This window comes from Zootoca vivipara, chromosome 12 (genome assembly GCF_963506605.1).
Source record: "Zootoca vivipara chromosome 12, rZooViv1.1, whole genome shotgun sequence".
Taxonomy (NCBI): Eukaryota; Metazoa; Chordata; class Lepidosauria; order Squamata; family Lacertidae; genus Zootoca; species Zootoca vivipara.
Window position 1 is genome coordinate 50,426,961 of NC_083287.1, and position 23,122 is coordinate 50,450,082.

Sequence of the window (23,122 nt, forward strand, 5' to 3'; positions counted from 1 at the left end):
TGATGGTTCATCTTTCTTGGCTACCATGATGCAAGTTCCATTTTGAATAATGTGTGAACTTTACTCCAAGAGTCTTAAAGTTTACATTCATCATCCATGGCTATTAGTAGTTTGTGCTTTGCTGCCTTAAAGCAGACTTGGGAATCTGAATGCCTTTGTACATCCTCTGGGTAATGTAATGTAGCCTAAATAGGCAACCTTAACAGGAAAAACCTGTCATAAGGAAGATGATGTTGCTGCTTTTGCAAAGCCCCAACAGCCTTTGTACCTGGATGACTGCTGAATTTGGGGGCTTCTTGCGCATAAAATGAGCTTCTGTGGCCAAAATTTGGGCTGCAGCCCTAGCACAAGCCTTCTAATGGCTGACAGGGAAATAAAAGATGCATGCTTGAGAGGAGAAACACATGGATATTTGCTACTTTCATAACAGATGGTGGGATATAGATTCATAGAGCTGGAAGGGACTCTTGAGTATCACCTAGTCCAGGCATGTCCAACAGGTATATTGTGATCTACCGGTAGATCACGGGATGTCTGCAGTAGATCACTGCTAGAACATTGGCTCCCCCCAAAGAAGCTGAACAACTGTGGCTCCCCTAAAAAAGCTCATCATTTTACCTCCTCCCTGAAAAAACTCAACAACTTTGACCTGAACCCCCAAAAAGGGGGTAGATCATTGCCAGTTTTTAACTCTGTGAGTAGATCGCAGTCTCTTGGGAGTTGGCCAGTCCTGGTCCTAGTCCAACCCCTGCAAGGCAAGAATATGCAGCTGTCCCTTATGGAGATCGAACCTGCAACCTTGGTGTTATCAGCACCACTCTAATCATCTGAGCTATCCTGAAGCCTGTGCTTGTATGCCTAGCTACATACAGGTATACCATCCAAGTGATGCATAAGGGGGGCGGGGGAGGGAGAGAATGGATGTCTATATGTGTTGGGAAACTCAGAGTCTCATGGAAAAACCGAATTGGTTTTGTTGTGAACAGGTATTGGATCCAAATATGGACCTTCGAACCGTCAAACACTTCATATGGAAGAGTGGTGGCGACTTGACTCTCCACTACCGCCAGAAGTCGACGTGAGCCAAGTGGCGGGCCCAACCAGTTTATTAACTTACTTGAGCTTCCTGTCCTGGTTCCAGCTGTAGCGCTCTAGAAGCCAACGGAAACCCTAAGGTAGATCTGACACTTCTAATGCCTCAGTGTGGACAGAATCTACATGAATTGAAGTGACTAATAAATCTGTAATATAGACAAATCTCTATGACCTAAAACTAAAGCCTGTCCTTACCAAGGTACAAGTGGGAGTGGCATGGGAAGCCCTTGAGTGGTTCCTGTTTTGTGAGGTGTACAGCAACCAGGTGATCCAGTGCAGCTGTCTGTGGGGGTTCTTATTTCGGTTTTCATTTCCAAGGTTTATCATACCGTCATCCGCTCAAGCTTGTTGTGAAAAAGGTTTCTCAGCCGTTGCTAAACTCGTTCACCGTGTAAAAAACTGCATGTGCTGTACTTTGTTAATACATTCCATGTATACAGTGCATACTTTTTCATGAAGGGTCAGTTTTGGACACTTCTCGAGACAGATTTCCTAGAGAAAAAAACTCTATTGTACAGTTGAGTAGAACAGTCTCTGTAACGTAAGCCAAAAGGGTTAACTCCCTTGAGGCTTGTTGATTGTCTTTCAGCTGTGATCGGAGCAAAAATCAGTAGGTTGTGCGATTATAGGGTCAGTACAATGGTGCAGTGCATCATAATGGAATATTTCAAGCCCTTTAACTAGAGTTTTAAATATGTAACTTCTGGAGTTCCGTTTTCCCCCCTAAGGTGGCTCATTGATCACAATTCCAAGTAATTGTGCTCTACATTTTAACATCGTGGCATATTCTAGAAACTTGTAGTAATCGTCGTGATGGGGAAAAAAGGAGTTGCAGATTTTCCTCCTATGGTTTTTATATGCATTTTTTGGATGTTTTTGTTGATGTTGCAAGCTGTATACAGCTTAGCTTTTCTTTTCAACCATTTCTAAAAAAAATAAATACATTTTACAGCTTTTTCATATTCTCATACTCTTGTAGAATCTAACTTATTGTAAGCGGGAGCAGGGGAACACTTCGATCTTCTGGGCAAGAAAAGCTGAGTTTGAATTCAAAGTTCAACTGGAAAACAAACATCCCAATAACAAAATATTGTAAAGTGGTTTTTATTTGAAACAGAAGCACAAGTGCCTTTTTAAAAGAGGCAGTATAGTAAAGTTTAGGTCCCTGCCTGCTAGCAGATGAGCACTCCTCTTTTCCTTAATGGTGGCAGCTAGATGTAAGCTATAGCCTGCAAAACATCTTGGTTTTGCTTCACTGTTGAAAGACAACTGGAAGCCCTAATGCCAGCATTGTTTTTGCAGCATGGGAGCTGCTTAAAATTGAGCAACACGCAGGCCGGTGGCATGCTGTGAATATTTCCCATGCTATTTGGTAGTTATCCACAAATGAATTTTGCACCAACCAAGAGGAAAATATCCAGAGCCTGATACTTACGAGTCATTTGACTGCCTTTTATGGGTGTTTCGAGGATTATGTGTGTCCTTTCCCCCACCCTCCCACGCCAACTGTGGTAGAAAGACAAAGTGCAACGTTACAGCACCTTTTGGACATTTTTCTCTTCGTTTTTTTCTTGGGGTGGTAAGTACCCCATGGAGCACTTGCTTTTATACACATCAGATTGTCAAAGCAACTGCCATGTTACAAAAAGATGAGCTTTGTGTTGTCCCTAAACCATTGTCGCTTGTGTTCCAGATGACACAAAGCACTGCTCTAAACAAGGTCTGGTTATGAATTAAGCTTGCATGCACCTTTCCCAGCTTGACATCATTTTCCATTTGTAAATCCCATTTGTGTGTACAGCAATCTAGTTTGCCACCTCTGTGCTACACTGCACACTTTAGTGAAGTTGGTAAATTCATTGGTTTAAACAACTGTAAATTTGTCCTGAATTGATTGATATTGGAGGAGAGGGGCTTTGTTCTTATAGATCTAATTTTCAATTTTGTGCTCTCCATGTCTTCACTGAAAGTTAATTCTCCCCTCTTCCCCTCCCTTTTGTGTGTGTTTTTAAAAAATCAGCCAAGATTCTAAACTTTTTATTTTCTACAATCCCAGCAATGTAGTTTCAGGAAAGGTTGACAGAGGGCCTGTAATGCCAAAAGGATGAACATGTATTGAACAATTGTATAGAAATAATAATAAAAAACTTTAGCTAACATTCCTAAGCAGCTTTGGTCATTTTTGTTTTAATTATGTGATCATAAATTCCTTGGCCAAAAAAAGAGGTATTGCCAGAAAGCTCTTCAAAGTTCCTGAAACCAAAATTAGCGCACAGAACAACTGTGGATCTTTTGCACACTTGCCCTATCAACTGCACTGCATTATCAGATATGTATGTATATTGAGTATTTCTGCTTAGTCCTCAAGTAAGGCTACAAAGTTTGTTGCTGTGCTGCTTTTTTCAACTGTGGTTGTGTGTTTGAGCACTAGCTATGCAGGCGGAAGGTCCCAGGTCCAATCTCTGGCATCTCTACATAGATTGGGAAAGACCCAACAATTTCAGGAGAGCCGCTGCTAGTCTGTGTTGGCAAATACTAAGCTCAACAACTGGGACCATCCATTTAATTTTTTTTCCTGGTTCTTCAGTAGTGGAGGAAGATGATCCTGTGTGGGTTGTCAGTGCCCAGCTCTCCACTGGCAGGAAGTCAAACTTTCAAGGGGGTATGCCTGGTGCGCAGAGCAACCCCCTCACCAGTTCAACTGCAGGTCACTCTTTACCAGGGCCCTGGGTTAGTGGCTCTTTTGGGCATCACATCCCATTTCACCAGGAGCACAGCTACCTCAACAGTATTCTGGATGTGACCCCTCCCAAGTGATAGTTGGGGGGGAGCTATTGGATACGTAGTTGAGGATCAACCTCCCGTACCCCAATTTCCCTACCACCTCCTCCTACTCCTAAGCCCATACCAGGGTTTTTTCTCTTCTCCATCTGTGCTACCCTTACAACACCAACCATTAGGGGGCCTCTTGGGACTTGTTTTTCCCCTCTTCCTCTTCTATTGCTTATTTTTGACTAGTTACTTGCTTAAGCACAAATTGAACTGGCAAAGGGTCTACTCTTGCCCACCAGGTATACCACCTACCTGCTCAAAATTTTGGCTTCCTGCCAGTTGAGAGGTGAGCATTGACAACCCACACAGGATCCCGTTCCTCTACAGGGAAGGAACTTATTGCATTAAGTACCAAAGTTTGCTCCTTGTTCTCAGGTGTTTTTTAAAATAAAAATCTTTGCCTAGTTCTCCAAGCTCTGTAACCATGAAATATAAGGTGTGCAAGGCAATCCTGGCTCTAAGGAGTTGTTGTTCCTATTCCAAACTCTGAATAGAACACTTTGGAAGGTGCTACTGCTGGCTGGGTGTGGGTGGGAGTTTTGAGGACTGGACCCTAGGTCACGAGACTGACCTGAAAAGGGTTTGGAATAGATGTATCTCCTTGCCAATGTCATTTTCCTTGGGGGTGATGACTTTGCACCAACTGAGGTTACAGTGGGTGGGGACTTGCTCTGGTTGAGCTACATCAAGACACCTATTGTGGCAGATTGAGAGTTTGGATTGCACATTATTCTGGGAGCTAGTGAATAATAAGCAGGACCAAAATGGCAACTTCACTTCTGCAGGGAGTACTTTTAACAGGTATTTTCCAAAAATGGTTTATTTTTAATCTTCAACAAACAGAAGCAGGGAATCAAAAACCATTTTGAAATATACCATTCAACACATCTAGTGTGATATAGAACACCAGTTATTCATATTGAATAAAGCCATATTCAGAGCTCAGGAGAGGAATCAGCCTCCCTGAAAAGCAACAGTCTCGCCATCAGGGGTGCAGACCTACATGATAGTAGCTTATTTGCTCAAGTCAACACATACCTGCCATTAGAACACACTTAATTTGAAAACAAAAATTAAAATTCAATTATTTTACCATGCATGCATGTTTAGAATCACCACTTTTAATTTGCAGAGGCTCAGAAGAAATATTTCAGCCACATCTAACCCCAAGTGTAAAACTATAAATTGCTTACGTTCACCTTGAAACTATTATTTCAAGAGAGATTTCTAACAAGTAAGGTACCTAATAGGAGAATAAAGTAGCTGCTTGGGTTCATTTCCTACCTCTTTGGCATGTGTATAGTCGAGAGGTCTGCATGCACCTCCCTGTCTCCCAGATAACTTTAATGTGGCATTGACTAGAGGAGGAGGATTGTGGGGGCTATGCCAGCCCACCTGCATGTGTCAGGGATGGAGTACTGCAGCAGCTCTTCTGCAAGGAAGCACTGTAACCTGGAGAGAGGAAAGTGCTGGATTATGGCCATGAAAGTTGCAAACACATTAGACTCTTCTACATGGGTGCCCAAAGAGAATCAAATTGTGAAGTGTTATTTGGGAATTTTTAACATTAAATATTTTGACATATAAAATCAAGGTGAACAGTTGTCACAATTAAAACTGAAACCTAGAAAGAGGGCTAAAAGGGTCTGCTAAAATCAAGCCATTGTTTGCTTACTAGCTGCATTTTAAAAAAACAAAACAAAAACTAAACTAAAAGTCTTGCTGTTAGCTTTTGGGCAGACAGCAAACCTCACACTAAACAGCATTTTTAAAGAACTGATTCCAAGTCAAATAATCAGTGTTATTGCTGAGCAGTAGTTGCAGATGTTGAAACCTATCAGACAATGACAGGCTGGCTCAAGGCCCCTGGAAACAGCTTGAATTCTTGCAGTATTACTGTTGCTATCACAATGGGTGTCACTGGGCATCAAAAGCCTTATTGTCTGGTACCAATATCCTTACAGCTGATAGCAAGTGCTGTCACTTTTTAGCTCTAGATCTGTACAGTTTCTTCTGTCAATTCCTTGGCCTTTTCATCTTCACTGTCAGGTTGTAACGCTTTGGTCATTTGCAGGCTCTCAGTCCCATCTAAAAGCATAAGTGTTTCTCGAGCACCACCATCAGCTTTAGATGTTGCATTTACAGAGATATCCGCAGGAAGGGATGGCAAAGCAGAAACTGAATGCGCTGCATCCAACTCTGGCTGAGGACTCGGGCCCTCTGAATAAGAGATTGAATCTTCTGAAACTGGAATAGAGGCCTGATCTGAAAAGCAGAAGTCAAAATCTAATTACAGAAAAAAACAATGCCTGTAATTCTCAAAACATGAAGCCCCTGCAGGTGACTGAAGAAAGCAAGATGAAACCAGTAACTAAGCTACCATGTACTCGCCAGAATTAACCCTGCTAAATTATGAGCAATTGTGTCTTCTTCCATGCTTACCCAACCATCAGACCAGGTTTTAACTAGCTTATTTAAAATAGGACAGCAGATCAGGATGAATGTACCGGTAGACTGCTCTGTGACTTGCAGAAGATGGGCATGGTTTTTAACTATAACAAAAAAATTCTCAGCTAAATTGATCTGTTGGAATGAAGAAAGGAACCAGAAGTGCACTTTTGCATGAAACAATATTCAGCTCAGTTAGATCCTGGCACTGAAAACAAATCCCTAGTCTCAGAGGCACCCTTGTTTTTTCTTCTCTGATTCTAACATTGATTTCAACAGGGCTACCCTGAATACACTAATGTTTCATATTGTCCTGTCTTTATGATGCCACAAGATTCTTTTTTTATTTTTGTAAAAAATTGTTGTCAGTAACCAGAATTTAGTAAGGACGTATTAAAGCTGATCACAATCAATATGTTGGTTGTGGATTTGCATACTTCTTATTTACCTTTACTTTCTCATTATAAACACTATAAAGCAGACTAAAAATTGCCAAGTTTTACTAAGATCATGTAGTAAATGCTGCAATCTTTTGTGTTTAAACACAAACATTTAAAGTAAATGATGTTTGTGTTTGAATTACCAAAGTGCTTGCTTACCAAAGTGTGAATCAATTCCGTTGTTAGATACTAAGCTATCAGTTGCTGCAACAGTGTCTGGCAAGTTGAAAGAAGCAGAGGAAGGCACCTTGACTGTTTTCACTAAGTCAATTAGTTCAGGAAAAGAAGCTCCAGACATATCTATAAAACCTGGAAAGCAATGGGGAAGAGAGAAAAGTACAGCCAATAATTTACAAGAGAAATAAATTGTTTAAAGGTGAAATTTCTTTCCTGTTCCTAGCTACCACCAAAATGCCTTGTAACTTAGAATGCCACCAAGAGACTTCTGCTTACCCCTCTGTTAGCCATGAACAGCCTGATACAAATATGCTGGAATCAGTGGAGGGTGTTATCTGACCCTTCTGGAAGCACGGCATGAAGTCATTCTTACTTTGATAAGTGCCTTGGGCAAAGGTATTCCTAACCTCCCACAGCCATCTCTGTTCGTAGGCTTATGACTCATGGGGTGGTAGGTGAGATTCTAAGGATCCTGTCACTGCAGGAGATGGATAGCAGCACCGTCGAGTTAGTATTCCCATCAGTGCCCTACATTGTTCCTCTCCCCATGAGCAGACTACAATCTGCAAAGTCATAGTCAACACAGCTCTTCTTCATTGCAGAATTTCTGCACATTTGAACCTGCATATGAAAACCAGTCACTCAACTTTTATGCTCTAAAGGTCAACAGGTGAACAGATTACCTGGATCCATGACTCTCTGCACAGGAGGAGGAGGCTGAAGAGAATTTTCTACTGAATACATATTTACACTTTGATCTGTGCTGTACTCTAAGCTTGCAGGTTCTTCGCTTTGGGAGTTTGGTGCTAACAGAGGAGCCTGAAATAATTTATAAAAGAGAAAGAGTTGCATGCTTCAGAACAAGGAACACATTCATTATCCCTAAGCAAAGCAACTACAAAGGGGGCAGATGACATGACCTCATTAGAGGGCCACAGAGGCTTATAACCTCACCCTAGGCAGAGTTTCCAAGGAGGAAAGGCTGCTTTACCCTCTGACCCAGAAGTGCAATGCAAGCCAATCAGCCCAGCAAACCCTACACAATGGTGTACACAGATGCTCAAGAAGAATGTAACCTAGCTTCCAGGCAGGTAAGTGGGACACGTCATGGCCCTCTGGAGAAAGGAACAAAAGTGAGTAGGTGGAGAGAAGGTATGTGAGCTGCCCATAATTCCTGGGAGTATTACAGCAGCTGAGCCCTTCCCTTTGCATATTAAAAATAGCAGCACCCACAAACCCTGCAGTCATCTTTCACTGTGAAATGCCTACCTCTGTATAGCCATTGGCTGGTGGTTCAGGAGGTGTGTCTCCCAAGGGCAAAGGAGAAGGGGGACCAGCTTCTGCCTTTTTCTTTGGTATAGAAGGCTGTGTTGGAATTCTGTGCAAATAGCCATATCCAATGCCGCACCCTAAACTGTACAAGAAGGTAAATGAAAGAACAAGAAACAAGCTTGTACCCTTGAATATTTTTTTTCAAAGTAACTGACAGACGCCCATTTGACTCATGTAGAATAAAGGAGAGCCCAAGAGATACCCCTCCCCTGCGAACAGGAGCAGCTCCTATCTCTCTAAACTGGAGCGTGCAGCCCTCCTTGGTCCCTCTAACTTTGGGGCAGAGACAAGTCTTGAGGCTATAAGTGATGTATATTAGTTACGAAGCTTCCAGTCCGCAATCGCCCCCAGGAAGTAGGGCAGCTTGCTTTCTTCCACTTTTCCCTCAGCACAAATAAATACCATGGCACCAAAGAGACCTAGGCATTGCGGGGAGGGACGGTGTCTGGTAAGCAATCACACCAGACCTCAGCAGCCACTTTAAATAGGATTTTTTGTTAAGGTTTTAGGGTGTCAAAAGGGAAAAGGCAGAATGTTGCACGAAAGAAACATTTCAGGTCTCTCTATCCTTATGCAGCAACTTACAAAAAGGACTCTTCCCAAGTAGCAGAGCACTGTGGATGGTCAGAGGGGCAATGGAATGCTGGCGACATTCCAGTTTTAAAGACTCTTGACCCAGTGTGTTCTGATTGACAGGTGGCTCTGTCCAGTCAATAGAATGAGTGGCACATAACCAATAAAGGTGCTGTTTACCTTGGGAAATGGGCATCAAGTGTTAAAATTACTGCCAGATTTCCCCAACTCCCTTGTGGGATGACAAACTTCCCTCAGCTCATGTACTGCAGTAACCTAGGAAATGAAAGCTGAGTAAACTGGAATTGTTTATAAAGGGTGCCAGGCTGCCCCTTGGTTATTCACAGAGAACTAAAGTACATATTCATGAACCGAGTCCCCTACTTACTGAAGCCTGAATGGCAAAAGGATAGGAAAAGGAGACAGTCTGCCCTAAACTTGCAGGAAACTACAGGTAGATGAGGGGGTAGAAACTCCAAAATCCAGCACATGCACACTTCCTCTTGGCTCTTAGCTCAAAAGCAGGGACTGGGGTGGGGTGGGGTGGGGAACCATTAGGGGCAGCTTTCCCCACCTAGTTCATACACACCTGTATTTCACAAAAGGTCCCTCCACACTGCTTGAGGCTCAGTATCAATGTGAATTAGCTCACACCTGAACCACATGGAAAGGACCATAAGGAAATATGGCAGCTAGGATCAGGGGCCCGGGTGCAGTTGCTATGACCGGTAGAGAAAATATGGCCCCTCGGTTGCACATCTTTATCACTGGTCTATTTCTGAACTACCACCCTACCTTTTATTGAACCACCACCTCAGATTTTGTTTCTAGGCTGCCTGCTAACCCTCCTCTGCTCCATCCCTGACACATCAATCAACACACACCTTGGACCCTCATCTGTCTTTTACATTGCATTAAAATGCAAAGAAGGTAAACCCCTGGGTGAGAACTGCTGCTTCTGTGTTGTGTTGGTGCCAAGGCAAGTGTTCAACAGTGATAACACGAAACACAGAAACTGTAATGGCTTTCTAGGGTGCATAATTCTCCCATACTGTAGATCCCATGGAGCTAAACATCTTCACAACAATGTACAGGAAAGCATACTATGATAAGTAAGCTTTGACCTCATTTACAGACTATCCTGTCACTCACAAATCCATACCTTCCTTCTCCACCCCAGGCTCCATTGGGGGTTACAAATACTTCTCGACAGGAATCAGCTTCTGTGTTATAGACCATCAGTTTCAACGGCTTCCCCTCGTGGGTTTCAATCAGTGAGAAAAAATCTTCTGACTGAGAGTGGGGGAGAAAGACTCATCAACCCAACAGCTGCATTCTAGAACCTCTCCCTGCCCGCCATTACATGCTTTCCAGGTGTCCTGTTGCTGTGTAGGACAAAGAATGACTAGCTAGAATTAGCAGCATGTTATTTGGTTATCCCCCTCACAAGGTCTCCTATAGGTAGCTGCCAAAGTACAAAGCAGCAGGAAACAGGTCTTTGCATTAATCTGTCAAGCTTCCATGTGCTATGGTTGGCAGAAAAGAGGACAAGATCTGAAGCAGTTAAAGCCAGAATCTGTGGCCCTTCAGATGTTGCTGGACTACAATTCTCATCCCTGACCACTGACCATGCAGGTTAAGATTGATGGTAGCTGGAGTTCAACATCTAGAGGGCCACAGGTTACACCATTACTGCTGTGTAGGGCAGAATGGTTTGACACCACAAGTGCAAATGCAGGAGGGGGGCAGAAGGTGCTTGGAGAAAGTAGGAAGATCACCCATGAAATGGTACTGGGCAGGAGTGGATGTAACTCCTCTCCGCTATTGCCATCAATCCTCTGTGCAAAACACCGTTAGCTCAGCTGTGCAGAACTCCCCAGCCCATGGGCCTAGTTCAGTGTGCCAGGTCATTTCAGCCAAGCCATGCTGTCACCGGACGTCAAGTGCAAGACAGACTAAGCCAAATTCAAATGGGAGGATTGGTAACAAACTCTGAACTCTTCCTTTGCAACCTCAACTTGAATTCAGTGCTTTTTCGATTTGGCTCCTTTCCAAACCCTTGAGAACAAGTGGGTGGATATTTAAAGACAGAGCTACACATTTTGCACAGAGAAATTTATATCTAGTCCCAAAGCAAAGAAACTGGGAAGGAGACTGCATGTTTAGAATGGCTTAAGCCTGGGGAATACTTGCTACAATGATCATAGTGCAATTATAGGCATATCTACTCTGAAACTGAATTAAATGGGGCTTTCTCCCAGGTAAGTGCCTATGAGATTGCAGCAGCAATCACTGAAAACTGTCTAGCCCCACCCCCCATTCAGCCAATGGTGCAACTGATGACTCACTTTACCTCCTGCAGTATCTGATCCGATCCAACAATATAATCAGTGTGCGGCTTCAGGCCAGCCAGGGCTGCTGGGGAAGCCGGTTCCACATCCTAGAGAGACATTGATCAGTTATGTTACCTACGCCTAGTCAACAAATCAAGCAGCAAAAAAGCCTACATCCAGTTGTTTGCAAACAATGTTCCCAGAAACCCTTGCAAGCTCATCTTCAATAGGAGATGAGATAATAGCAGACCAATTCCAGGAAAGTTGTCCACTGTTACCAGACCCACTCATCATGGCAGAGGTGAGTGCATGCTAGGAAAACGCTTTTTCTTGGGGAGGGGGGGGGAAATGGGCACCATCTGGTGCACCCTAGAATGCTCTGCAATGTGCAGACAAGTCAATGTGGAAATGTTTCCCTGCAGGAGAGGAAGTTTGACAAACAATGCCTTTACTCAAAAAATATTGTGAAAGGGGAGGGGGACAAAGAAAATAAGCCCAGAGCTGACCATCTCAAAATCCGCTCACCAAAGGGGTTCCCACGATAGTCTGTTGCAGCAAAAACAGCAAAGAGTCTTGTGGCACCTTAAAGGCTAACACTATATTGTACAATAAAACTGGTTAGTCTTTAAGGTGCCACAAAACTGTTTGCTGAAGGATTCTTTCTTGGGATAAAACATGCAAACCCTAAATTCAAAGTGACAGAGTAAGGAAGTGACAACGCACAACCATCATTTCCTACTTACCAGCACATGCCACACCTGCTCACTGGCTCTCTGGAAGCTACAGAACCTCACACTGGCTCCCAGGAGTCCCTGCCCTCCCCACATGTTGCTGGGGACCACCTCCACTTCACGCACTTTCATCGTTTTAATGTTGTACACCTCCAGTTTCACAGCCTTCTCAACATTGGCTTTCAGCAGATCTTTTAAGATGTCCCCTTCTTTGTTCTCAAAAAAAAAAAAAAAAAAGGAAGGAAAGGAAATGTAAGAGGTTTGCTTCTGGGCAGTAGTCAACAGACCGCTAGGTTGCCAACAACAACAACAACAAAATAAATTGTTAATTTTTAAAATGATTTTATAAGTGGTTTTCCCAGCCACACAGGGCAGCTCCCAGCAGAATAGCAAAATCACTATAAAACACCAAACATTAAAAACTTCCCTAAACAGGGCTGAAACCAGTTTAAAGATTCACAGAGGCTATGTGGAGGGACAGGCCAGCAGCTGCAGAAATTGAGGTTGAAGTATCAACTTGCCTTCCATAAAGTGGATATTTCTTAATACCTTATGGAACTGACAGCCACAAGATGTGCTATGGCCACTAACTTAAGATGAATTTATTTTATTAATTCATTAAACATATCTCCTGCCTGCTTTTCCAAAAGAATGCACTGGAGGAGGAGAACAGCAATAAAAATAAATTCAGCACTTCCTGAGGCAATAAATTCTGTTAAGTTTATTGGAAAGTACTTTTTAAAAGAACACCTCCAACTGAAAACAAAGGTCCCATATAGCTAAGGCAATTTACCAGTACCTCTGAATACCAGGTTCTGGGGATTACAACAGGAGGAGGGCTGTGGCCTTTATGCCCCATTTGTGAGCTTTTAGTCATGCACCGTTTAGGACATTTAACAATAGAGGTACTTATTTTAAAGCAAATCCCTCTGAAATAAACAGGAGTTGCTTCTAATCAAGCATGATTAGGTCATAAAAGAAATGTGCAAAAAAATAAGCACCACCATTTGCCATGCCTTTATCCAATGAAACATAAAGTATGTTTTGTAGCCATAATGTATGTGGGCCAAGCAGCTTCAAACATGTTAATTATTTACAGGCTGATATTTGAACAAGTGTTGAAAACTAGTTTTGTGACATGGTGACAGGTCAACACCCTCCTTCCCTTCCCTCCACAGTGCAACACACCCACCAGCTCTGATGAACTAGAGATGTTTGCAGCACAGATCCCAACTTGAGCAAGTGTACCCAGCCATTTTCTAGAGGAGAAGTTGGGACATATCTGATTTCGGAAGAAATCTCCTTTCCAATTCAGACCCCAATATGGCCTGTCCGTTACATCCACGACCAGAACTTCCAAGACAAACAGACATATGTAAAGGATGGAATTCTGCTACTCGGATTTTTTTAAAGAAACCTAATCACAGAACCACCCTTAATCTCATGCAAACTCACAAGCACAGGTTAGTAAAAAAACCTGAAACCTTTGTTCATACAGGACACTCACAGCCAGACATTTCAGATGCTTCCATGGCCAACAGTGGGAAGGACCTGCTTGCAAGTTCGCACTCTGCCATTCTGAGTCACAGGTACTATGACCAACCAAGCCCTGCATAGGGGCAGCCTCCCTTATGACTAAACTTCCAAGCAAATGAACCTACAACAGTGTACAGTCCTTCTATGTTTTTAGAAGGGCCTCCCAAGAGGGAAACATGAGCAGCTGGGCAGAACCGCAGCCCATATCTCCCAAGTGGTCTGTGCCTATCCGGCAGTTCTACTTGCTGACTCCTAGTTTTCATTTATTAATTCATTAGTTCCACATATGCACCAATTTTCTTCCACCACAGAGTTCAAGGCAATCTTGAATACATGCTATCATGCTTTTCCTCTTCTTTTGCTTTTTTTTTGGGGGGGGGGCAGATATCTGCCATCCAAGCACTGAGCAGATCTACTTAGCTTAAGTGGCAGCTTCATGTACCTTCAGGTCATGCTTTGGGATGCATTTATTTATAGTACATCAGCAACATACTTACCTGCTAGAGCTCAGCATTAAAAAAAAACCAGTGACTTTTGTTTAGCTACTTACCAGTCTGGTGTGTCCTATTGTGAGGATGAAATCAAAGAATGGCTCCAGTCCAGCCTGCTGAGCAGGGGAGTTTTCCTGAACCTGAAAAATGGCAGAGTTTTACATATACAGTAGATTAATCAAATGAAAAAAATGTCAGTGTAAGCACACGTTTTCTAAATTATGTAATGCAAAAAGTATTCATACCAAGCATGCTTATGAGCTGACAATAAGAGACTTGTCTTTCGGCAGTTGGGAGAGGTTATACTGGCCTAGAGCAAAAGGAAAATACCACAACCAACCATCCTAACAAACAGGTTAGATGTATTGCTCAGAACCCCTCTCCTCCCTAGCCAAACTGAAGCCAAAAGGAATTTTGAAAGGCAGACTTTCGGTCCATCTAGCTCAGTATTGTCTACCCTGATGGTCAGTGGCTCCACAGGGTGTCAGACAGGAGTATCTCCCAGTGATACCTGGAGATGCTGGGAATTGAAACTGGTGCTCCATGCGACGAACCCCCTTGCCGACGTTGCCAATAGATTATGAGATGAAAGGGTACAGGAGTAAAGCAATCCCCACTCAATTCCTTTCGCCTTAAAATAAACCCCTCAATTCTGGGCTTCTCAGTAAAGAGAGTCTAATTCCAGATTTCGTGGCCTGATCTCACATCCCCACTGTATCAGTCTGCCATATCACCCTGGCAAAGTTGTGGCACTCTAGGTTTTCACCATACTGCCCTTCCCGTGTGACTCTAGGACACAAACTATCCCCTTTTCCTTAGGTAAGTTTTGCCCTTTTCTGAGTCTCCACCTCTGTGAGTTTTAATACGCTGCTGGAATAACCAAGACGATACTCTTTGGCACAAAAAGAAGATGAATTTTATTTTCTTGAGAACATAGGTTTTTCTTTTCTTAACGATGCATAAGTTTACAAGCTTAGTTACAGTTATACATTAACTCTGTCAGACTTGTAACTTCAAGTTATCCTAAGCCTAACCGAAACCACCACTATTCTGGCCCCACACCCTTCTTCTTCCCTCTTCGTCACCACACTCCCCCTCTCCCTCTTCCAAAGGCCAAACCGGGCACTGTCCTGCCTCCTAAAGATGTGCTTTCAGTTAAACTGGAGGTGGATTAACTCTTTCTAATCCAGGGTGTAATAAATCTTCCATCCTGGGGCTAATCCGTTACACTCCACCACTCAGTTACATCACTTCCCCAAATAAAGCATGCACCTAAGAGATGCAGTTTCACAACAGTCAAAGAAGTAACCTATGGAAGACAAAGTACACAGCAGAGAGAGAGTACGGTACTATGCAGTGCAAGTCACAGGGAGAAACTTTTAAGCTCTTCCTTCAAAGAGGAGACCAGGTATAAACTATGTACAAAACACCAACTGGGAAATACCAATCTGCTGCTGCCTTCATGCTTGATATGCTTTCAGGCTCTACAGGCAAAGTTGGGAGCACCAGACTGGTCTACCTCACAATTCAATTTTATCTATATAAGCCTTTTGTTGCACAGATGGGCTGGGCAGACATTACAAAGAAATGCACAGCCCACCAGCTTCCAACTGCAACCAGGAAATACCAATATTTATTGCACCTACAGGAAGCACAGTGTGGCTTACACAAGTAATTTCTCAGCCAGACACCAACTGTCAGGTAGAAAGACGTGCTCAGCTTTAACAATAAAACAATGTAGTTCTTGTGCTCTCGAGATTATTCACCTACAATCAGAAGCTGTTTGTGGTAGATTTACTGAATGACAACGTGTACAAATGTGATTTGCTAAAGACTGTGTGATAACCAGAAAAAAACTGCAAGCATAGCTAAGCACTACAGAGATTGGATCCAGTTGCACATAAGTTGTTATTGTTGTTGTTTAGTCGTTTAGTTATGTCCGACTCTTTGTGACCCCATGGACCAGAGCACGCCAGGCACGCTTGCCTTCCACTGCCTCCCGCAGTTTGGTCACTCATGTTGGTAGCTTTGAGAACACTATCCAACCATCTCGTCCTCTGTTGTCCCCTTCTCCTTGTGCCCTCAATCTTTCCCAGCATCAGGGTCTTTTCCAGGGAGTCTTCTCATGAGGGGGCCAAAGTATTGGAGCCTCAGCTTCAGGATCTGACCTTCCAGTGAGCACTCAGGACTGATTTCCTTTAATTCTCATTAAAACCAATGGGACTTAAGCCACAACCAACCCATCACATTGATTTTAATAAGGCCTATGTGAAATTAATGTGGCCCAACCCCTTTCTATTATATGTATTGTATGTATTTATATCAGGAAACTGAATGCAGATTTCCAAAAAACAGCAAGGAGAGACAAAAGGGTCTTCTTAAATGAGCAATGCAAAGAAATAGAGGAAAACAATAGAATGGGGAAAACCAGAGATCTGTTCAAGAAAATTGGAGATATGAAAGGAACATTTCGTACAAAGATTACCATAATCAAGGACAAAAGTGGTAAGGACCTAACAGAAGCAGAAGACATCAAGAAGAGGTGGCAAGAATACACAGAGGAATTATACCAGAAAGATATGGAGGTCTCGTACACCCCAGGTAGTGTGGTTGCTGACCTTGAGCCAGACATCTTGGAGAGTGAAGTCAAATGGGCCTTAGAAAGCACTGCTAATAACAAGGCCAGTGGAAGCGATGATATTCCAGCTGAACTATTTAAAATTTTAAAAGATGATGCTGTTAAGGTGCTACACCCAATATGCCAGCAAGTTTGGAAAACTCAGCAATGGCCAGAGGATTGGAGAAGATCAGTCTACATCTCAATTCCAAAGAAGGGCAGTGCTAAAGAATGCTCCAACTACCGCACAATTGCGCTCATTTCACACGCTAGCAAGGTTATGCTTAAAATTCTACAAGGCAGGCTTAGGCAGTATGTGGACCGAGAACTCCCAGAAGTGCAAGCTGGATTTCGAAAGGGCAGAGGAACCAGAGACCAAATAGCAAACATGCGCTGGATTATGGAGAAAGCTAGAGAGTTCCAGAAAAACGTCTACTTCTGCTTCATTGACTATGCAAAAGCCTTTGACTGTGTAGACCACAGCAAACTTGGGCAAGTTCTTAAAGAAATGGGAGTGCCTGATCACCTTATCTGACTCCTGAGAAATCTCTATGTGGGACAAGAAGCTACAGTTAAAACTGGATATGGAACAACTGATTGGTTCAAAATTGGGAAAGGAGTACGACAAGGTTGTATATTGTCTCCCTGCTTATTTAACTTATATGCAGAATTCATCATGCGAAAGGCTGGACTAGATGAATCCCAAGCCGGAATTAAGATTGCCGGAAGAAATATCAACAACCTCAGATATGCAGATGACACAACCTTGATGGCAGAAAGCGAGGAGGAATTAAAGAACCTTTTAATGAGGGTGAAAGAGGAGAGCGCAAAATATGGTCTGAAGCTCAACATCAAAAAAACCAAGATCATGGCCACTGGTCCCATCACCTCCTGGCAAATAGAAGGGGAAGAAATGGAGGCAGTGAGAGATTTTACTTTCTTGGGTCACGAAATTAAAAGACGCCTGCTTCCTGGGAGAAAAGCAATGACAAACCTAGACAGCATCTTAAAAAGCAGAGACATCACCTTGCCGACAAAGGTCCGTATAGTTAAAGCTATGGTTTCCCCAGTGGTGATGTATGGAAGTGAGAGCTGGACCATAAAGAAGGCTGATCGCCGAAGAATTGATGCTTTTGAATTATGGTGCTGGAGGAGACTCTTGAGAGTCCCATGGACTGCAAGAAGATCAAACCTATCCATTCTTAAGGAAATCAGCCCTGGGTGCTCCCTGGAAGGACAGATCGTGAAGCTGAGGCTCCAATACTTTGGCCACCTCATGAGAAGAGAAGAATCCTTGGAAAAGACCCTGATGTTGGGAAAGATTGAGGGCACTAGGAGAAGGGGACGACAGAGGACAAGATGGTTGGACAGTGTTCTCGAAGCTACGAACATGAGTTTGACCAAACTGCGGGAGGCAGTGCGAGACAGGAGTGCCTGGCGTGCTATGGTCCATGGGGTCACGAAGAGTCGGACACGACTAAACGACTAAACAACAACAACAATGTATTTATATCTCATTTTTCTATGTTAAACATTCATTCAAACTGGCTTACAGATTTTGTTTTAAGGTATAGTGAATGGTAAGAGAAGAATCAGAATGTACCATTTTGAAGTAGTAAAAGCAGCTGGAAGGTTAATATATACAGTGCTTCCAAACAGGGACTTAATACTGCAAATGAGTAGTGGAGAGATATTCCAAATGGCATGTTGGCAACAAAGAGTTGTTGTTTTTTTAATACCAGAATTTCCCTGTGAAGGGGGGATACAGGTTGGCAGTTTGATACAAACAATGTTGTGTGGACACTGCAAAGCAAAAAAAGAAAACTTGCATGCATGAGGAGCACTAATCCCACAATGAACACCCACATTTAGAGATTTTACTTTAAGAATGGCCACTGGAGCAACAGTGTTTTCAGCAGACTTTTAAAAAACATAGGGGCAAGGCTTAGCTCCTTTGGGAATATACATTCAGTTAGAATTATGCAATGCACATCTGCATGAAGTTATTTTTAACAGTTTATTTTTATCCAGAGCTCTTAGTTTCCAAAGGAACCAAATAGTTTTGCACACAAACGGAAGAGGAAAGAGCATCATAACTGGATAGTCAGGCTATGTACCAAGGGGTGCCATTGGGCAAAGATAATTAACTATGGAAGAGAGTGCTGGACAAGGAAATAGCACTTCATCCCTTGACTAGTGAAAGCATTTTCCTATTCCCCATTTTTAAAATGTTTTAAAGGTTCCCTCCAGAAAAAAGAGACCCTCTTAAGAATATTGGGGGGCAGGGGGAGGGGCAAAGGAAGCATGGCTTTTTTGCAGTCCTCAGATGAGGACTAGACCATGTGAAAAATGAATGTAAGATTTTAGGTGCAGCTCATTCATTTTCAGCTTTGTATTCTAGTTATAAAAAAGTATGTCTAGACATTCTGTTGTTGTGTCCATAACCTAGGTTTAAGGTGCCATTTAGCTCCTAGCTTTCACATCTCAGTTTCTAACACTTCTCACAACTCAAGATACACCCATCAATTACTAGAGATAAAAGCACATGTTTCTTTTACACAAGACAACATGTGTGGAATTCACATGGAATTCAAGAAATGCATGGCCATCTTAATTGGGGGATGTTTTAATGTTGCGCTAGTTGTATTTTTAGTGCAGTTATTGCATTGCTTTTATTCCGTGAGCCAGAGACCTTTTTTAATGTTATAGGCCAGCCTATAACTAATGGAAATCAGTAAACAATTTCACCACTACAAGAGACAGCTATGGCTGATGACTTTACAGGGGTATTGGGTGGGTGGGGGAGTGCTCAAGAGGATTCATCTGTCAATGGCTACCAACCACAATGGCTACATGAAGCCTCCACCTTAGTAACCACAGAAAGGAAAAGGAAGGAAGGAAGGAAGGAAGGAAGGAAGGAAGGAAGGAAGGAAGGAAGGAAGGAAGGAACATTGGGAGAGAGGTGCTACCCGCCTGGCCCTGTGCTTGTGGGTTTCTGGTTGGTCACTGTGAGAAGTCGAATGCTGGAATTTTGGTGTTGACCTTTAAAGCCCTAAACGGCCTCGGTCCTGTATACCTGAAGGAGCGTCTCCACCCCCATCGCTCAGCCCGGACACTGAGATCCAGCGCTGAAGGGCCTTCTGCCGGTTCCCGCATTGCTAGAAGTGAGGTTACAGGGAACCAGACAGAGGGCCTTCTCGGTAGTGGCACCCGCCCTGTGGATCGCCCTCCCATCAGATGTCAAGGAAATAAGCAGCTATCCTATTTTTAAAAGACATCTGAAGGCAGCCCTGTTTAGGGAAGTTTTTAATACTATATTGTTTTAATACTCGATTAGGAGCCGCCCAGAGTGTGGCTGGGGGAGACTCAGCCAGATGGGTGGGGTACAAATAATATATTATTATTATTATTATTACTACTACTACTACTACTACTTGGGGGGTCTTTTCCAGCAGGATTCCGCTTATGACGCTGGCGCTCAGATAGACTGCCTCTGCGTGCGGAGGTTCCACCTGGCCGTAACAAACCGCCGACGGAGCCTGCGAGCTCCGTGCGATAAGGGAGTAATAATACCGAATGACAACAAATGAGAGGAGGAAGGCGAACGCCCCGTCACGAATATAAGCCGAGCTTCGCTTTCCTTCCTCCTCCAGCTGCTTCAGCAACCGCGTCCGGGGAGCTCGCCCTTACCCCGTGCACGTGATATCCCTCGGAGCCCCCGTCGGGGACTTCGGAGCTGGAGCCCAGCCCCATGAGGGCCACCTCAGGAGCTCGGAGGCGACACCGGCGACGACATCCTCATTCTCCCCCAGCCGCCGCCGCCGCCAAGTTCCAACGCTGCAGCGCCGACTGAGCATGCGCAGGGAGGGCGGGAGGTTGGTGGAGGGACGCAGCTGACCACAGAGTAGCCGACGCGCTCGCGCTCTATAGGCTGAGGGCTTCCCCTCCACGTGACGGCCCGCCCGGACAGGCTACCACAGGGAGGGGAGGGGTTTTCGCGCCTCGAGAAAGATGACGAGGAGGATCCGGAGGGCGAGACGCGGCTTAGCAACGGGGAGCGGGAAGGGGCGTGGCCGCAGGTAACCACTCACGCCGGGCGGCGGTTGGCTGCTCGAGGTGTTCGTCTTGAGAAGGGAAGGCGGCGCGTGCCGTGGCGGCGGTTGGCGTTTCGAACGTCCCCCAGGCGGCTGCTGTCGGCGGCCATGGCTGACGAAGACCCTCAGGCCTTGGTACTCCATTTCCCATCCCAAAGGGAGAGGGCTGGTTGGCTGTGGCTGGTGCCAGGCCCCCGTTATTAATTCGTGGGAGGTTTAAACTCCTGCCTTTCCTGTGTAGACGGATCACCAAATGGCTCTTACGCGGACTTTAGCCCGCCGCCCCGCCCCCTCCTTTGCTGTGCCTTGCCTACCTCACAGGGGTGTTGTGAAGTTAAAGTGAAGAGGGAGCACTGCTTACACCATGCACTTTCCTGTATCCATTGTGTTGAGCCTCCCCACCAGAGCGGGGCGAGATTCCAGCGGTCCAAGACGATTACCCAGGGTCTGGGTTCCTTGGCCTTTGGGGCAGCGGAGATTGCGGTGTCTTTATGATACAGTGGTACCTCAGGTTGCGACCCGATCCGTTCTGGGGTGCCATTCGCACCCCGAAAAGTCTGCCACCCGAGTGGCGTTTTTCGTGCATGCGCGATAGAGCGCTTATGCGTAAAGCGCACAGAATGCTTTTGCGCATGCACGCGCGTATCACGAAAAAACGCAACCCGCAGCGGACGCAACATGAGGTATGACTGTACACCGTTTATTGGCACACATATACAACCTGAGCCTACAACAGAAAGGTCTTGCTCCTCCCATAGCCACAACCTTGGATTCAAGCAGAAACCAACCATGAGATCCCGGGTATAGGGCGGTATATAAATTCAATTAATTATAATAATAACCTGAAGCTGCAGTTTGTGCAGAATGCTGCAGTGCGATTGCTGAAAGGAGTGAGACCTTCCCAGTATATAACATTTGTGCTCGGAGATCTGCACTGGTTGTCAATTTGCTACAGGGTCAGGACCCTTAGTATACAAAGCCTTAAAGAATTTGAGACCTGTTAGCTGTGAGAACACCTTATATTTGCCTTGTCAAGCACTACAGTCTGGGGAACTAGCACTGTTACAGGTGCCACATAATACCCATTCCACATCCGTAATAAATCATTATTTTAGTGTGGCTGCACCTACACATTGGAACTCCCTGCCTATTGATACTGGGCAGGTGCCTTCACTGTACTCTTCAGCACATACTATACACATTTGTTTGGGCAAGCCTGCCCAGTTATCTAGAATGCTGATGTGTTTTTAGTTTAATGTTGGTTTTAATTTTTTGAAAGCTTTAATTGTTTACTAATAATGTTATTGTTTTATTCTTTTTCTAAACTGCTTTGAGGAATTTTACAAAACTGGCATATAATTTTTATGAAATGCATAATAAACAAGCAAGCAATGATTTTCTCTTTCTCTCCCCCTCAAGGCTAAAATTCTATACTATGCTCAAGAAAAATACTTCAACTATGTTGTTCAAGTGACAAACATTGAACTGGCAAAACATGCTAATGACCCAGTGCTGCTGTTTTTCAAGGGTTTTGCAACAATTCTTCTTGGTAAATACTTTAAATCAATAAACTTTGAAAGTACATCTTTCTAAAAACAAAATACAGTGTAAAAGCCTAATTGAGCTAAATGAGGTTTTTTTTAATGCATCTGAGTTCTGCATTCTGAGGTAACTTGAGAACTGGAAACTTTTAAAAAAGATGAAACCTGAGTATATCAAAGGCTAGGAAACGCTAAGTTTCATGTTAGGAACTGACCCCAGACTGTGGTGTGCAAGTGAAAACAGAAAGTGCACCATGCTTGCATATATCTCTGGTATTGTTTTACCATTCTAATAACCCACCCTAAAAATATGGCACTCCCATGAGTCAATTGTATTACATCCTTGCAGGCCGAATTCAAGAAGGCATTGTACTACTAGAGAATGCCCGGAAGCGCCATGTAGATGTTTCCTTATGTTGCCTCATGGGTATCATTTATGCACACAAAAGATGTGAAAACGTTGGTAAGTTCTGTGCTATTAAATACATTTTGTGCCATTCATTACAAGTTGCCAGAAATGAGAGATTTGGTATTTCCATTAAAAGTATTAAAATCAATCAAACAAAAATTGAGGGTGGGGGGTAGTGAAAAAATAAATCAAAAATAGGGTATGATCCTGCCGTCTTGAGTATGGAAGGCTGGCAGAAGAACTGGAGAGAACTGGAAAACTTCACTGCACAGTTTTGCAAGTTACACTTAAAATTACCCTAAGTACACTTTTGGAATAGCAAGCAAGACCTAGAGTTTTAAGTTCCATCAGTTTCAAATGCAATTTGACTTAATTCACGTTTAGAACATAACATGAAAAAAGACCTGCAATTCTATAAGTATTTCATACCTTGCACACTTCATGATGTAACTTTCATCCCCAAATTGTTTTCC

At 43.7% G+C, this 23,122-nt stretch overlaps 3 protein-coding genes across 4 annotated transcripts in view; 2 read left to right on the forward strand and 1 right to left on the reverse strand.

Moving 5' to 3' along the window:
* WDR48 (WD repeat domain 48) overlaps nt 1–2,727 on the forward strand; it is a 34,062-nt gene extending 31,335 nt beyond the window's left edge. Inside the window, exon 19 of the mRNA XM_035129911.2 lies at nt 987–2,727. Within this exon, the coding sequence (XP_034985802.1) occupies nt 987–1,082 (96 nt within the window). The 3' untranslated portion in view covers nt 1,083–2,727. The remainder of the gene's footprint in view (nt 1–986) is intronic.
* On the reverse strand, nt 2,184–20,461 carry GORASP1 (golgi reassembly stacking protein 1). 2 transcript variants are annotated; one of them, XM_035129913.2, is made up of 9 exons: nt 20,296–20,461; nt 14,048–14,128; nt 11,974–12,177; nt 11,251–11,337; nt 10,060–10,190; nt 8,262–8,406; nt 7,676–7,811; nt 6,975–7,124; nt 2,184–6,192 (listed from the first exon to the last, which is right to left on the reverse strand). In XM_035129913.2, exons 1-9 carry the CDS (start codon nt 20,356–20,358, stop codon nt 5,921–5,923), a joined length of 1,269 nt encoding a protein of 422 aa, XP_034985804.1. In that variant the 5' UTR covers nt 20,359–20,461; the 3' UTR covers nt 2,184–5,920. The 2 variants fall into 2 exon arrangements, with proteins under 2 accessions (XP_034985804.1, XP_034985805.1); XM_035129914.2 differs by having other exon boundaries at nt 11,974–12,170; nt 20,296–20,317.
* A 143-nt stretch (nt 20,462–20,604) lies between these two features.
* Nucleotides 20,605–23,122, forward strand: part of TTC21A (tetratricopeptide repeat domain 21A) — a 36,090-nt gene continuing 33,572 nt past the window's right edge. Inside the window, exons 1-3 of the mRNA XM_035129909.2 lie at nt 20,605–20,834; nt 22,119–22,248; nt 22,590–22,703. Of these exons, the coding sequence (XP_034985800.2) occupies nt 20,808–20,834; nt 22,119–22,248; nt 22,590–22,703 (271 nt within the window). The 5' untranslated portion in view covers nt 20,605–20,807. The remainder of the gene's footprint in view (nt 20,835–22,118; nt 22,249–22,589; nt 22,704–23,122) is intronic.

Coding starts and splice junctions, on each gene's coding strand:
- GORASP1 (XM_035129913.2), bottom strand. CDS start 20,358: ATGGGGCTGGGCTCCAGCTCCGAAGTCCCCGACGGGGGCTCCGAGGGA. Junction 10,191..11,250: donor CGGATCAGATACTGCAGGAG/GTAAAGTGAGTC, acceptor CCCCACTCTCAG/TCAGAAGATTTTTTCTCACT. Junction 7,812..8,261: donor CAGCCAATGGCTATACAGAG/GTAGGCATTTCA, acceptor AAATTATTTCAG/GCTCCTCTGTTAGCACCAAA.